This window comes from Papio anubis, chromosome 1 (genome assembly GCF_008728515.1).
Source record: "Papio anubis isolate 15944 chromosome 1, Panubis1.0, whole genome shotgun sequence".
NCBI classification, from domain to species: Eukaryota; Metazoa; Chordata; class Mammalia; order Primates; family Cercopithecidae; genus Papio; species Papio anubis.
Genome location: NC_044976.1, coordinates 112,805,428 through 112,820,301, shown reverse-complemented (window position 1 = coordinate 112,820,301; position 14,874 = coordinate 112,805,428). Strand labels below are relative to the sequence as shown.

Here is a 14,874-nt window from a genome sequence, read left to right as displayed (position 1 = left end):
TCTGTATTTCAAAAACTGGGTAAGAAAATGTGAGCTTGATAACCATTAAACTTTTTATAAAATAACGTGTTTTCCATGTTTGTGGCTACTATCCTGCATAAATTGCATAATTTGTTTTGACAATTTGTGGACTTTGTCCTTCATTGTTACACAGTATTCCCATTAGTCCTATTTAATGCTTTTTAAACTTTTACTTAGGTTTATCTAATGCTAATATTCTTCTTGGTTTTTTGTTTGTTTTGCCTTTTCGTTTTGTTATTTGCATTTGCTGCTGTATATCTGTTTATCCTTTTTCAGTCCTTTTCTTTTTTTCATGTTTCACATGAAACATTATGTCTAAGTTTCATTAGTAACAGACTACTAATTTGCTTCTTAGGATTGCCGTTCTTCAGGTCTTCTGATTTTTTTAATGTGGAAATTGTGTTTATTTAAATCTAGCAGGGCACTTTTTTTTTTTTTTTGAGACGGAGTCTCGCTCTGTCGCCCAGGCTGGAGTGCAGTGGCATGATCTTGGCTCACTGCAATCTCTGCCTCCTGGGTTCAAGTGGTTCTCCTGCCTCAGCCTCCCAACTAGCTGGGATTACAGGTGTGTGCCACCACGCCCAGCTAATTTTTGTATTTTTAGTAGAGACGAGATTTCACCTTATTGGCCAGGATGGTCTTGATCTCTTGACTTCGTGATCTGTCCACCTCGGCTTTCCAAAGTGCTGGGATTACAGGTGGGAGCCACTGTGCCCAGTCTGCTTTTCTTTCTTATCATTCATATGCTCACTGGACTATCACTTTTAATTTCCTTCAAGAACTTTCCAGGCCGGGCACAGTGGCTCATGCCTGTAGTCCCAACACTTTGAGAGGCCTATATGAATATTGCTTGGGCCCAGGAGTTCTAGAACAGCCTGGACAACAATATGAGACCCTGTCTTTACAAAAAAAGAAATCAAAAAAGTAGCTGGGTATGGTGGCATGAGCCTGTGGTCCCCGCTACATGGGAGGCTGAGGTAGGAATTACTTGAGCCCAGGAAGTTGAAGCTTTAGCGAGCAGTGTTCATGCCATTGCACTCCAGCCTGGGTGATAGAGCAAGACCCTGTCTCAAACAAAACAGAACAAAAACTTTTCCTTTGCATTCACAACTAGGCTAACTGGCACAAGAGACCTAGCATTTGCTTGTTGTGGCTTTTGACATGCCTTCTCACTAAGGTTAATAATTTCTAGTTTATTAAAATTTAATGTGGGAGATATTTGACTTGTTGTTGTTGTCGTTGTTATTGACCAAGTCCTGCTGAATCGAGTCTTCCTTTCAGTTGGATACTTTGAGGCCATTGTAGGGTTATTAATTGGCCTAATTTCAATATTGTTGGGTCTCAGGCAGTAGGGGGGCCTGAGAGAGGGAGAGAGACAGGGAATGGCCAATCAGTGAAGCAGTCAAAATACATTTATTGATTAAGTTTGCTGTTTTTGTTGGGCGCAGTTTGTGGGGCCTCAAAACAATTACAGTAGTAACATGTAAGATCAGAAATCACAGGTCACCATAATAGACAAATAATAATGTATAAGTTAGGAATATTGCAAAAATTAACAAAATATAACAGAAAGACGCACAGTGAGCACACATTGTAGGAAAAATGGTGTCTACTAATTTGGTTAATGCAGGGTTGCCAAAAACCTTCAATTTATGAAAACTCAGTATCTGCGAAGCGGTATAAAGCTAAATGCAGTAAAACAAGGTATTCCTGTATATCTTCAAGAATATAAGAAGCCCTAAGAATACCAACAAGCTTTATGATAATAGATATTAGTTATTATATTAGTTTATTATAACAGATATTAGTGTTCTTCGTATATGATTGTAGGTGCATATATGCAGCCATATATGACTATGACTATGACTTCACCTTAAGCCAGCGTCATTCTTAAGTGATAAAATTAACTTTGGAAATACTTACTGACATTATCTAAATATGTGTTACTCTATGATACTATTTTATAGGATTTAAGCCATTTTTATTATAAATTATTTTAGTTACTTTCTGTATCATATCTCCAAGTTTTCCCTGTATAAAGCAGCATTCTTTATTCTCCCGTTATTGACAGGTCATTTTGTCTCTTTTCTTCATTGCCAAGTTTTTTGTAAGAATGGGCAACATATTCAGCATTTCACATCTTCAGCTCCCCATACTCCTGCTAATGTCTGTCTGCCACTACCTCCATTGCTATAAAATTTCTTTAGTAAAGATCAGTGACCTGTTGCTCCAGAACGTAGTTATTATTTTTTGCCATCATTCCTTTCAGCAAATACATATTGCTTTCTAGGTCCCTGTTTTTTAAATTTAATTTTCTTGCACTGTTATAAGAACTAATTTATCTTACAGATGCCAATGAACAATTTTGAAAAACACCTCCTTACCCCATATCACATCTCTCTGAGAGAGAGAGAAGAGGCAGTGATTATGTCAACAGTTTGAACAGCGGCATCTTGCAAGAATTTCAGACCAACCGACCACTCATCAAAGAATTTGGCAGTTTTTAAATCTTGGTTTTTAATACAACAGTGTATCCATTCTGAAGACAAACCTGTCCCACCACATCTCCACAACACACATTGTAAAACCAGTGATTAGCAAATTAGTTAACTTTGGCACAGAGCGGTGCTTGCTTGCCCGTGACAGCCTGGAAACTGGTTTTGTACTTGCAACAGAATATCAACAATAAGTTGCTCACTGTAAGAAGCAGAGTTGAGTCTCCTTCTGCAGGTTTGTGCCGGGTGATCAGCATGTATGAAAAGTAAAGTATTCCTGATATATCTTCTGAATACTTTTTCTGTTTCTGTGGGAATCTTGTTTGATTACAAGTTGGTTATTACCATCTGTAGAACCACTGGTACCCAATTCAGCCAACAAAATTGCAAGATGTTTGGGCTGATGATGTAATAGTTTACAGATATCTGTAAAGTTGACAAAATAAGTTTTCTTGGTTCCTACTCAAATGACCTGTGGAGGTTTGAAGACAAATTTCCTTTTCAGCAACCATATCTGGATTATTTTCCTCTCATGGTGTTGAACACTCGCTTCAATAGCTCCTTATGTGTATCTGAGACTGCCCTAGCAGGGCCTGTATGATTACTGAATGAGATACCGTCGTCTTTTTTGCTATCTTCATCTTCTGGAATTTTGTCTTTCTCTAGTATTTCATCCTTATCTGGGAACTTGACATTCTTCTTTTTCTTCTTTTTATTGCCAAGCGTAATATTAAGGTCATACTCGGGTTCAGCTGGTTCTTGAACATCTTTTCAATCTTAAGATCCTTTACACCTTCTTCAGCTTCATCAATATCAAATATCTTTTTTGTTTTTTTTCTTTTTTTTTCTTTTGATTAAAGAAGTTCAAGTCATCTAGGTCATCAGAAGCAGCTTTTTCCCTACTGTTCTCTTCATCAGCTTCCAATTCTTTGTCCCCAGTTGGCTCTGGCTCCACTTGTTTTGTTTCTTAAGGGCTGGTTTTCCTCTGTTTGGGTATCCCCTTCCTCCTCTAACTAAAGGATGCTGCTGCTGATTTTTCTTCTTGCTCATAGTAGGATCAAAAATCATCTCATCCCCAGACATGGCTGCAGCTCGAATGGGCTAGGCACAGACAGGAAGTCAGACAGATCGGCCCCAGGCCCCAGCAGCAGCACTGCTCCTGCTGTTACCTCTCCCACCACTCCACTCTCTAGGCCCTTATTAATGTGTGCACATAGGGTGGGAATGGAGATGAGTAAGAGATAGGTGCATGGTGGAGAGAGGAACTAGGCTTAGGCAGGGTTATACTTCTCCAGTTTGAGGCTTTTGGCACCACTTGTTTCCCTCCAGTTTCTTTTTCCCATTCTTTGGATAATTCATTCCAGTCTTTCACCACTTAACTTACAGGACTCTCTCTTGTCATTTGGACTGGGCTCTGACTTAAGTAATGCGATGCTGTAGGTATAAATTCTCTCAACTCCCATCTCTACCTGAAAATATATCTGTAATTTTTCATTATTTTCTGAGGGAAAGGAGAGTGGTGTTGATGACCGAAGCTTTGGAGTGACTGCTTGAGAGTATTGGAAAGAGAAGCTAGGGCTAAATGAGAAGATTATTAGGTCATGCTGAGAGTCAGCTGACTTTAAGCACATTATGTAATTTTAAGAGTAAATTGGTACAGTGGTAACAAGTTAATCATAAATGGTTAATGGAAAAGTAGTTGACCCCGTTTGACTCGTGTTTGTTTCAGTTATACAGACAGGTATGTATTTGTGTCCTGGCCTTTGATGTAAAGTGTACTTCTTGTGGTTTGCAGTTGAAAATGTTTGAAAGCTGTCTCCTAAATTTGAGAGCTCTTTTTCTTCTGCTTGACTTGTAAATATTGGTGTACCAAGGGTTATTGTCCTTGATAATATTCTTCCTCAGCAGTCATAACTGCACTTCACATTTGAGTTATTTACATGCTGGTGGCTCCCTCCATGCCCTTCAGCTTCAGAAATATGTTAGTTAAACACCATTTATCCAAAACTTACTTTTTATATTTCTGGCTGAAAATCTATGCATTACCCACACCAGGAACTTGGGAATCATCTAGAATTTCTAATTTATTAACTCATTGTAACTCTTAGTACTCCTTCATCATACACTCATTTATTAAGTCCAATTGATACTCTGATTTATCCTCTACATTTCCTTTAATACTGCCTTAGTTTAGTCTCTTTTGTTACTAATAGACTAGCGTTTTAATTAGAGAAATAGTTTAGCATAGTTCTTAAGAGCATGAGCCGTAGACACAGACATGTTAGTTTTAGATCTTGGCATTTACATCACCACATGAACTTCATAATGTTTCTTGATCTCTCCGAACCTCAAGTTTTTCACCTTTAATGTGGGGATAGTAATAGAACCTACTTTACAGGGCTGCTATGAGAACTAAATACACTTACACGTATAAACTTCTTAAAGAGTTAACTTATCTGGCCGGGCGTGGTGGCTCACGCCTGTAATCCCAGCACTTTGGGAGGCCAATGTGAGCAGATCACCTGAGGTCTGGAGTTCGACGCCAGCCTGACTAACATGGAGAAACCCTGTCTGTACTAAAAATACAAAATTAGCCGAGCGTGGTGGTGCACGTCTGTAATTCCAGCTACTCCGGGGGCTGAGGCAGGAGAACAGCTTGAACCCAGGAGGCAGAGGTTGGGGTGAGCTGAGATAGTGCCACTGCACTCCAACCTGGGTAACAAGAGTCCATCTCAAAAAAAAAAACTCAGTCTCAAAAAAAAGGGTTAACTGATCTTATAGTAAAACCTTGTAATTCATGCAAATTTAGATGCAATTTTGTTATGAATAGAACCTGACTCAGCACAGCCCTCATTCTCAAATGGACAGATTAAAGTTCTTATTTGAGTGAGGGCAGAAGTGCAGGGAAGAGCAAAGTTGGGTTGGGAAACTTCAGCCAAGGGACATGGCATGACAGAGAGTTCCCACATCCCTAGTAGTTTTATGAGCCAAGCTGAAAAAATGACATCAACTAACAGAGATTCTTAGAATTCTTGTTGGTATTTCAGAACAGTTGTTCTCAAAAAGTATAGCCCACAAAGCTGCAGTGTCAGCATGGCACTGAACTAAGTCTCTGAAATTTATTATTGGCTAGGGGAGCAGGGTTGCACAGATTATTTTACTTTACAACAACTTGACTGTATTTCATGTGATTCAACTTCCAGGTCCTCAGTTACTATGTTATAGCAAGGTTTTACTTTTTTTTTTTCTTTTGAGACTCCGTCTCAAAAGAAAAAGGCTCTCAGGCTGGAGTGCAGTGGCACAATCTCAGCTCACTGCAGGTTCTGCCTCCTGGGTTCAAGCCATTCTCCTGCCTCTGTCTCCCGAGTAGCTGAGACTACAGGCACCCGCCACCACGCCCGGCTAATTTTTTTTTGTATTTTTAGTAGAGACTGGGTTTCACTGTGTTAACCAGGATGGTCTCTATCTCCTGACCTTGTGATCCACCCGCCTCGGCCTCCCAGAGTGCTGGGATTACAGGCATGAGCCACTGCGCCCGGCCTTACTGTATTTTTAATTGACATTTTATACCTTAATTTTTCTTTCATTTTGTAATTAAAATGACTCTCTAAAACTTAAGTCTAATTGTAATATAACAAGCTATTGTAGTTTGATATTTTAATTTCATCGTTTTAAAATCTCCCAAACTAATAGTTATATATCTTTACATTTAATTTTAGGCCATGCACGTTTAGTAACAACTTTTATTGTTATCTTTGCTAGTTGCTTTTTGCATCTCACTTGTAAATATGTTTCCATTTTCTTAAATATTAGGTTGAACTGTATAAAGTTGCCATATTTGCAAGTCGTAAGTGGTTTAATATTGGCAATTTTATATAGTTTGACATTATGCTTTACTAGTTCTTATAGAAATGGACAATACTCATGTCTGAAAAATTTTTTTTTGCTTTTACTCTTGAGTAAAGTTTTATTAGGTTATTGAATTCTAGATTGACTGTTCCTTTCCCTCAATGCTTTGAAGATACTATTCCTGTTATCTTTTGGTATTGCCTTTGACTGGTGAGGTCTGCTGTCAGCATGATTGCTTCTATAACTGTAATCTTGGTTTTCATTCTAGTAGTTAAGAGTTTCTTCTCTATCTTTGTTTCTTAGTTTTCTTATAGTATATCTAGCTGTTTCTGTTTGTCCCACTCAGGACTTGGCTTACAGTCTTGAGGGCTCATTTCTTTGAAAATTCTCATTCATTATGTTTTCAAATAGCATCTCTATTGCTTATCTTCCATGAATTTTTATTTGACTTATGGTAGAGCTTCTCATTTAATTCTTTAGTTTTCTTATCTTCTCTTTTGCAGTGTCTGTTTTTTCTTTTATCTGTACAAATTCTGTATGATTTCTTTTATATTCTATCTTGATAATTTTCAATTGTCTCTTGCTTACCATTTAACCTGTTTTGAGCTTATTCTGTGCTATTTTATTTCTCTATTTTTCAGATCTACCCAGTTTCATAGATTGTTTGGCCCTTTATCACAATTTCATACATATTTGAAATCTTTCAGACTGCTTTATTTATTCATTTAAAGTCTGTGGTTTCTAGGTTGTTACTTCTTGGTTTATCGTGTTTGTTGACTCACACTGAGATGCTGGGTTTCCTCATGTGCATTGAAGTTTTATTGTGTGAACTTATCTTCAGTGGGAGTCCTTATTGTGCTCTGGGTTGGTAGGTGTTCTTATGAGATGGTTTTGTGTTTGTAAGGTTACAGACAACTTTTTTGTTAGTTTCTTGACTTGGCATTTCTGTATCCTGTACAAATGGTACAAACTTTGGTTGTATATTTATATCTATGCATACAGCTTTTTGGGGGTTCTCTAGGACTGACAAGGGTTTCAGGGTGTAGGACACTAAAAGTGTGCTCCATGCTTTATGAAGGGAGTTGAGTTTCACCTTTTAAACTTTGTTTTCCTGTTCCCAGCAGTGGTGCTGTAATAACTCCTGTGACCCACATGCATCAGTTCCTTACCACTTGGGCTTTGAGTTTTCTTTTTGTTTCTGGCACTTCAAAATATTTTCTTCTTCCTTCCAGGGTTAGTTAAGTATTTTTCAAAGTACGCCTTAATTTGTTATGTTTTAGCCATTTCTGTGTTTGAGTTCAGGGAATCAATTGGTCTTTCCACACTTGCTTAATCACTCATCTTGAATGGAAGTCCACCAGTCAACTTACTGAAACTAAATTCCGCTTAACATTGTAAAGACAAACTACTTTGTAGACTTGTGTATTTTAGCCTTTTAGAAAGAATCTCATCTCCCACTGACCCCTCATCCCCAAATAAAAATGTTAGTAAATTGACATTTAAAAGAACGAATTCAGTAAGTATGAATGGGTCTCTTAGAACTTGAGCTTTGAATTGATGAAATCACTTCTAGGGACTTTATGCATAGGGTCAGTAGCTTTGGTTTTAGAGTCTGGGTGTCAGTTTTTTTGTATAATAATCAGAACTCATCATAGCAACTAGGACTGAGTGATTAAGTCTGGCACACTCATCTGATGTACACTACTTATAAGGGGAATACATACTCAAATGTAAAGTGGCTCTCATTTTTATTTTTATTATTTTTTTTGAGATAGGGTCTCACTGTGTTGCCTAGGCTGGAGTACAGTGGTGCAATCTCAGCTCACTGCAGACTCTGCCTCCTGGAGTCAAGCAGTCTTCCCACCTCAGCCTCCCAAGTAGCTGGGACTACAGGCACATGCCACCATGCCTGGCTCATTTTTGTATTTTTAGTAGAGGCAGGGTTTTGCCATGTTGCCCAGGCTGGTCTTGAACTCCTGGGCTCAAGCGATCTGCCCACCTTGGCCTCTCAAAATGTTGGGATTACAGGTGTGAGCCACTATACTTGGCCAGCTCTCATTTTTAGAGCAGACATTTATGTAATTTTAAAATTTATTGATAAATATGGAAGCAGATAGCAACAAGATCCCTAAAGAACCTTCAACTCTTTTGTTTTGGGAGTAAGACACCCTGGCTACTGAGTAATCCGTCAGAGGTAAGTAATCAGTATAGGAGTGGGGTTTGCTGATGTCTGTAGACTTGCATGTATTCCCTTGTGTCTCTTTGGGACTTCTTCATGCCTGGTGACTGAATTCCAAGCTTCTCTGAAATTTTTTTCAGCAAGTAAGTCTTACTCAGGTGTATCTTGTCATTCCTGTGTACTACGGACTGGGTTTCTTCTGCACTGTTGAGTTATTCTTTTTCATCTAAATTTGCTAAAGTTGCTTACGTACTGATATATGTGCCTTGCTCCTTCTTTCACCCTCATTTTTTGGATCTTGTGTTAATCCTCTAAATTCCTTAATATCATTTTAGTGATGATTTAGACTAAGAAGAACATGAATTTTTGTCTCCATAAGCTGTGATGTCAGCCTGCTAGATTGAGTTGGAAATTTATAAGAATCTGAGAATTAACTTGTTGAGTTTCAGAAAGTGTAATATAGAACCGTATGGAATAATTCATTTACACAGTACGGATCCTTTCAGAATATTGAATCTCTCTTGCTTAGAACATAGAATGGCTCTCCATTTTTTGTGTCCTTCAACAAAAGTATTCCTTCATTTAGATGTTGCAAATTTCTCATTAATTTTCTCAGTATTTTACATAGATGTAATTATATACATATAGATAGAAGGAAAGATAAATATATTTTCTGCTGTCTTTTGTAGCCTCCTATTCTTTTTTCTTTTAATTTGTAAACTTTGTACTTGCTATTATCAGTTTCCTTCTTTCTTAGTTGGGTTGGGGGTCCCCAAGATTAGCCTCAGGAACAGTGATCCACCAGAAGGACCCATAGGATTGAGAAAATTTGTTTTATTATGGTTGCATTTTGTTTTAGTTGAAGACATTGTAGTTGAAAGATACAGACTAAAATCAGCAAAGAGAAAAGATACATGTTGCAAAGTCCAAGAGAAAGCAGACCCATGCTTTCAGATGTCCCCAGCAACAATATGGGACAATACACTGGGAGTATTGCCAAGCAGAGAATCTCACCTGAGCCTTGGTGTCTAGATTTTGGAGATCAGTCTCATTGCCATGCAGCCCCCACAGGACTGATAATCAGCTACTGGGACTCCAGTGCACCCAGAGGTCAAACATGGTATGGCTTAAAGCCTCAGGTATACAAAAATACTCTTATCAGGCAGAATTTTCCACGGGCTCAGAGGTCATCTCCCAGGAACCTGTAAATGGCCAGTCCTGAAGACAGGCCTTTCTTAAGAAGGAATGTGCAGCATTTGAGCAACCCAGGCCTGCCAAGTAAACCCTTTGTTACACACTAGTATATTCATGTTAATTCTTCAAGACCCTGTTAAAGTGTTATCTTTTTGGTGAAAACTTAACTGATTCACTCTAAGAAGAGTTAATTGCTCTCAGATCTTTGTCCCTACAGTTACTTATACTCCTTTATAGTTTTATATAATACACTTTCTCAAGAGGTTTTTAATTCATGCTTTCCCAAATGTGAAAATATTTTTCCTTTTCCCCTTTCTTTTCACTTTACTATTTCTTCCTTTAGTTTGAAAAATTGTTTTTGTATGTTTCCTTTGACCAGGATCTTGTTATTTATTTTTATACCATATTTTTTGGTAAAATAAAGAGGAAACATTGATAAGAACAGTATTGTATTTTAAATCTATAACAAGTTATTTTTTAATTATTATTTTATTTTAAAATTAGAGATGGCATCTCACTATGTTGTCCAGGCTGGCCTCAAACTCCTGGGCTCAAGTGATCGTCCCACTCCCAAAGTGTTGGGGTTACAGGCATGAGCTACCTCACCCTTCTTTTAGAATGGTAAGTTTTATTTATGTTTTCATTTTCCATCAGAATGACTATATATGGTACTACAGTTTGTGTACCACACAACTCGTGGGGACTCGGTTTATATCCCAGTCTTTGGTACTTTCTGTAGTTGTGTACATTATAAACTATAAAAATTATATATTAATCTAGAACCCTTCCTGAAGGTGTGGATTGTGTCATTTATGCTGTATTCTCAATTTCATGTCTGACATGTAGTCAATTTATTGTGTGGACTCTGGTGCTATTTTTACTTCTTTAGCCTCTGTGTGTTACCTCAACAGTTTATCCATTCTGATAAGTCCTAAAACACTAGCAGGTGAAGGCACAGATGATCTTTCTTCTCATATTAGCATGTATTCAAGTATCTCTAACCAAGTCAGAATTTATAAGATGATAGATTGTGTATTAGTTTTCTGTTGCTGCTGTAACAAAATTACCACAAACTGGATGTCTTAAAACAGCACCTGTCTTATTGTCTTACCAAGATGGAGGCCAGCAGTTTGAAATCCCTTTCATTGGGCTAAAGTCAAAAGTGGTGGCAGGACTGGTTCCTTCTGGTGGCTCTGGGAGAAAATCCATTTCCTTGTCTCTTTCAGCTTCTAGTGGTTGCCTTTCTTTCTTGGCCTCTGGCTTCTTCCTACATCTATAAAGCACGTCACTCTACTCCCTGTGTCCATTGTTACTGTAATTGCCTTCTACTCTTCTGTAGTCTTGTCTTCCTCTTGCTCCCCCTGATGAGGTCACTTGATAGCATTTAGGACCCGCTGGACAAACCATCTCCCGAGCCTTAATCACATCTGTAAAGTCCCTTTTGCCATGTAAATTAATATTTATAGTTTCCAAAGATCAGGATCTGAATTTCTTTTGGGGCAATTATTCAGCTAACTACATATTGTAATGTGGAAGCCCTTTTTGGGAGGCATCATAATGCTTGTTTTTTCTTTTCCTAAATAGAATATCACTTTTACCCAAATGGAATAACTCGCTGGGTTATTTTACTGAGTTCTTGATGCTCATTTCTTTGGTCTTCTCTGTGATGAATTAATGTTCCCATATGGACATCATGCACAATTTATTTATTTATTCCTGAAGAATATTTTAAAATGTTGTTATTTTGTGTTGTAGTTGGTGTAATACGGTGCCCAGTATGCCGCCAAGAATGCAGACAGATAGACCTTGTGGATAATTATTTTGTGAAAGACACATCTGAAGCTCCTAGCAGTTCTGATGAAAAATCAGAACAGGTATGCTTCTCAATTTTTCTTTATATTCCTATCTTGATATCAAACTGTAAATTGTAAGAAAAGCATGTTTGGATAGTTAAGTAATTTAGGGTGGTTCTGCTATGGATTCCTGTTTCAAATAGAAACTTAAAGATAGCTTTCTTATATACTCTCAAACTTAGTTAAATGAGACTAAAGTTATTACTTAAAATGTCAAATCTGGGCCAGGCATGGTGGCTCTCGCCTGTTATTACAGCACTTTGGGAGGCTGGGGTGTGAGGATTGCTTGAGCCCCAGAGTTCGAAACCAGCTTGGGCAACATAATGAGACCCCATCTCTACAAAAAATAAAAATAATAGCCGGGCGTGGTGGCGTGCGCCTTTAGTCCCAGCTACTTGGGAGGCTGAGGTCGGAGGATTGCTTGAGCCCAGGAAGTTGAGGCTGCAGTGAACCATGACTGCACTACTGCCGTCCGGCCTGGGTGACAGAGCGAGAGCCTGTCTCAAAAAAAAAGTCAAATCTCCACAGACTTTGTGTTCTGAGACTTAGATTTTTACCTACATGAATGATCTGTAAGGAAAAGGATTTTGTTGAAGATAAATGGATAACAAAATAATTTTATTATGTGTACGGTGAAATAGACAGTATATTTAAGAACAAGTTTTTTCTTTTTATTTTTTGGACCTACATTTTATATATTTAATTTAGATTAGTACTTATTTCCTCTTTTAGGTATGTACTAGTTGTGAAGACAATGCAAGTGCAGTTGGCTTTTGTGTAGAATGTGGAGAGTGGCTATGTAAGACATGTATCGAAGCACATCAAAGAGTAAAATTTACTAAAGATCACTTGATCAGGAAGAAAGAAGATGTCTCAGGTAAGATAGATGCAGTTGTAATGATTACAGTTAACCTCCCTCTTTTACCCCTATAGCATTTTCTACTTATTCTTTATAAACTTTGGGTAGCAACATCAATAGGAATTTAGAAAACTAGACAAAAATTTTATGTTTAGTTAAAAAATATTTGTTTTATTTTGCTACAGAGTCTGTCGGAGCATCTGGTCAACGCCCTGTTTTCTGCCCTGTACACAAACAAGAACAGTTGAAACTTTTCTGTGAAACATGTGATAGACTGACATGTAGAGACTGTCAGCTATTGGAACACAAAGAACATAGGTACAGAAATCATAATTGCTTACCAGGAAATACTATAAAAAGTGCTTGTAAAATCATTCTCCTTAAAGCAAATATCGATTATATAAGTTTGTCTCTTTTAAATCTAAATTTTACATATTTTAATTTCTTGAGCAATATATGTTTTGGTAAATTATTTAAAGATTTCCACATTTATATCTAATTGTCTTATGAATGTTTGTTAAAATGTATCGTTTTTTAGGTTTGGGTTTACAAGAATGGAGTGATGTTATTCATTTGTTTGCTACTCCTGTGATTCAAATAAGCTTTTTCTTGGTGTCCTATAGTATTTTTGGCTGTAGTCTACAAAAGCAGCATTCCTTTTAACGTCAAAGCATAAATACACTGATTTCATGTTACATATAAAGTTTGTAGAAAAGCTAGGGATTTATGAAAACTAAGCAGAGTTACTGACCCTCTAATACATACCTTTGTATTTTAACCTTGTACCCTCAGAATTCAGTAGTATTCATTTACTGTGAGTGTGCTTCATATGAACTGTTTGGGAACTGTACTAAAATTTCTAGTCAGTTGTGTGACAATATCCTTCAGTAAATTTCTCTAGCTTCCATGGCATCTGTTTATTACAAGTAAAAAGATGGTGTCACTTACCCATAGTCCAGAATTTTCCAAAGTGTTTTTCAAACAACAGTTTTTATGACTGGATGGGAATAGATTTTATTAATCTATTGCCGAAAATGTATAAGAGAACTTGGGTTAGCCATACTTAAATTTGTGTTTCTTAACGATATGATTTCTTAGAGTTTTTAATTCATTAGAATTCATTGAAGTTTATTAGAGTCTTCTTAAAGAGGGGATACAGTAATCCTAATCGTCAACAATTATTTCAGCCTTACTTTGTGCCAGGTACTTTTCTGAGTGATGAATATGTATTTAATTCATACCAACTACCCATGAGATTTAGGTACTGGTATTATGACTGTTTTAAATGTGAGAGAACCTACTTACAGAAAGCTGTAGTAATCTGTACAAAGTCTCATAGTAATTGGTAGTACCAGGATTTGAGCACAGGTAGTCAGACTGCAGATCTCTTCTTAACCCATATGCTCATTTTCTTCCATAGGGTATAGGGAATATAGAATGCAGAATGTCTCAAATTTGACTATATAAAGGTAGTGCTTTTTGTTCTTTTTCAAGGCATCTCTCACAGCTTTACAGTATATTTATTAAATTTTTGTACTCTTAATTTTTCAGAAATGTCTTAACCTATAACTTGACTGAAATCTTAGATTGTCTGTTAACAGTCTCAGTAAGACATTAGGTTACCTTTTTCACAGCTGCAGTCAGATCTTTTTTTGAGTGTTAGATTTCTTGTAGCTTTTTAAGTTGATGGTGAGAGGCAAAAAGAAAAGGAAGATGTCATACTTTTCCTCATTAAAGAATCGCTTCAGCGGCATTGCCACCTCAAAGTTCAACCATTATCCTTCCCTTTTTACCATTTTCCTTTACCACTTATATCTAAGTCCTTATTATCTCTTGTATAATTTTTTTAAAACCTGTTTTTTCTCCTCCTATACTCACACAACACAGAGCACTTCTGTGACCATGCGTGTGACCAGTTTCCCCTCATATTGACTGATTCTCACCAGCTTGGTGTCCAATAATTCAGTTCAATTCTGTCGCCATCTACCTGGAGTTAGAGTCAGGTCCCACAAGTTACGGGCTCAGTCCTGCAAACTGCCATTCCACTTCAAATACCAGTCGTAAGTCTCACCTTCTGGTACTTTAAAAAAATATATATATATTTTAAAAGACAGGTTCTTGCTCTGTTACACAGGCTGGAAGGCAGTGGCATGACCATAGCTCACTGTAGCCTCAAACTCCTGGCCTGAAGCTGTCCTCCCTCCTCAGCCTCCCAAAGTGCTGGGATTACAGGTGTGAGCCACCGAGCTTGTCCCCTGGCCTCTGGTATTCTGACTGACTTACTGTAAATTGGGGGCGGGACGGTTCCCACGACCCCTTCCTTGAGTTTGGTCATTTGCTGGAATGGGTCACAGAACTCAGGGAAGCATTTAACTTACTACTGCCAGTTTATTACAAATCACAGCAATTACAACAATTTAGTTC

The 14,874-nt window shown here is 37.6% G+C and overlaps 1 protein-coding gene and 1 pseudogene across 6 annotated transcripts in view; one reads left to right on the top strand and one right to left on the bottom strand.

Annotated features, from left to right (window-relative positions):
* The window catches only part of TRIM33 (tripartite motif containing 33), a 121,864-nt gene that overhangs the window by 39,753 nt on the left and 67,237 nt on the right, over positions 1–14,874 (top strand). For all 6 annotated transcript variants that reach the window (XM_021922389.2, XM_021922406.2, XM_009215920.4 and 3 more), the window contains exons 2-4: positions 11,494–11,612; positions 12,324–12,468; positions 12,636–12,768. In XM_021922389.2, the coding sequence (XP_021778081.1) occupies positions 11,494–11,612; positions 12,324–12,468; positions 12,636–12,768 (397 nt within the window). The remainder of the gene's footprint in view (positions 1–11,493; positions 11,613–12,323; positions 12,469–12,635; positions 12,769–14,874) is intronic.
* Positions 2,624–3,629, bottom strand: LOC110740688 (annotated as a pseudogene).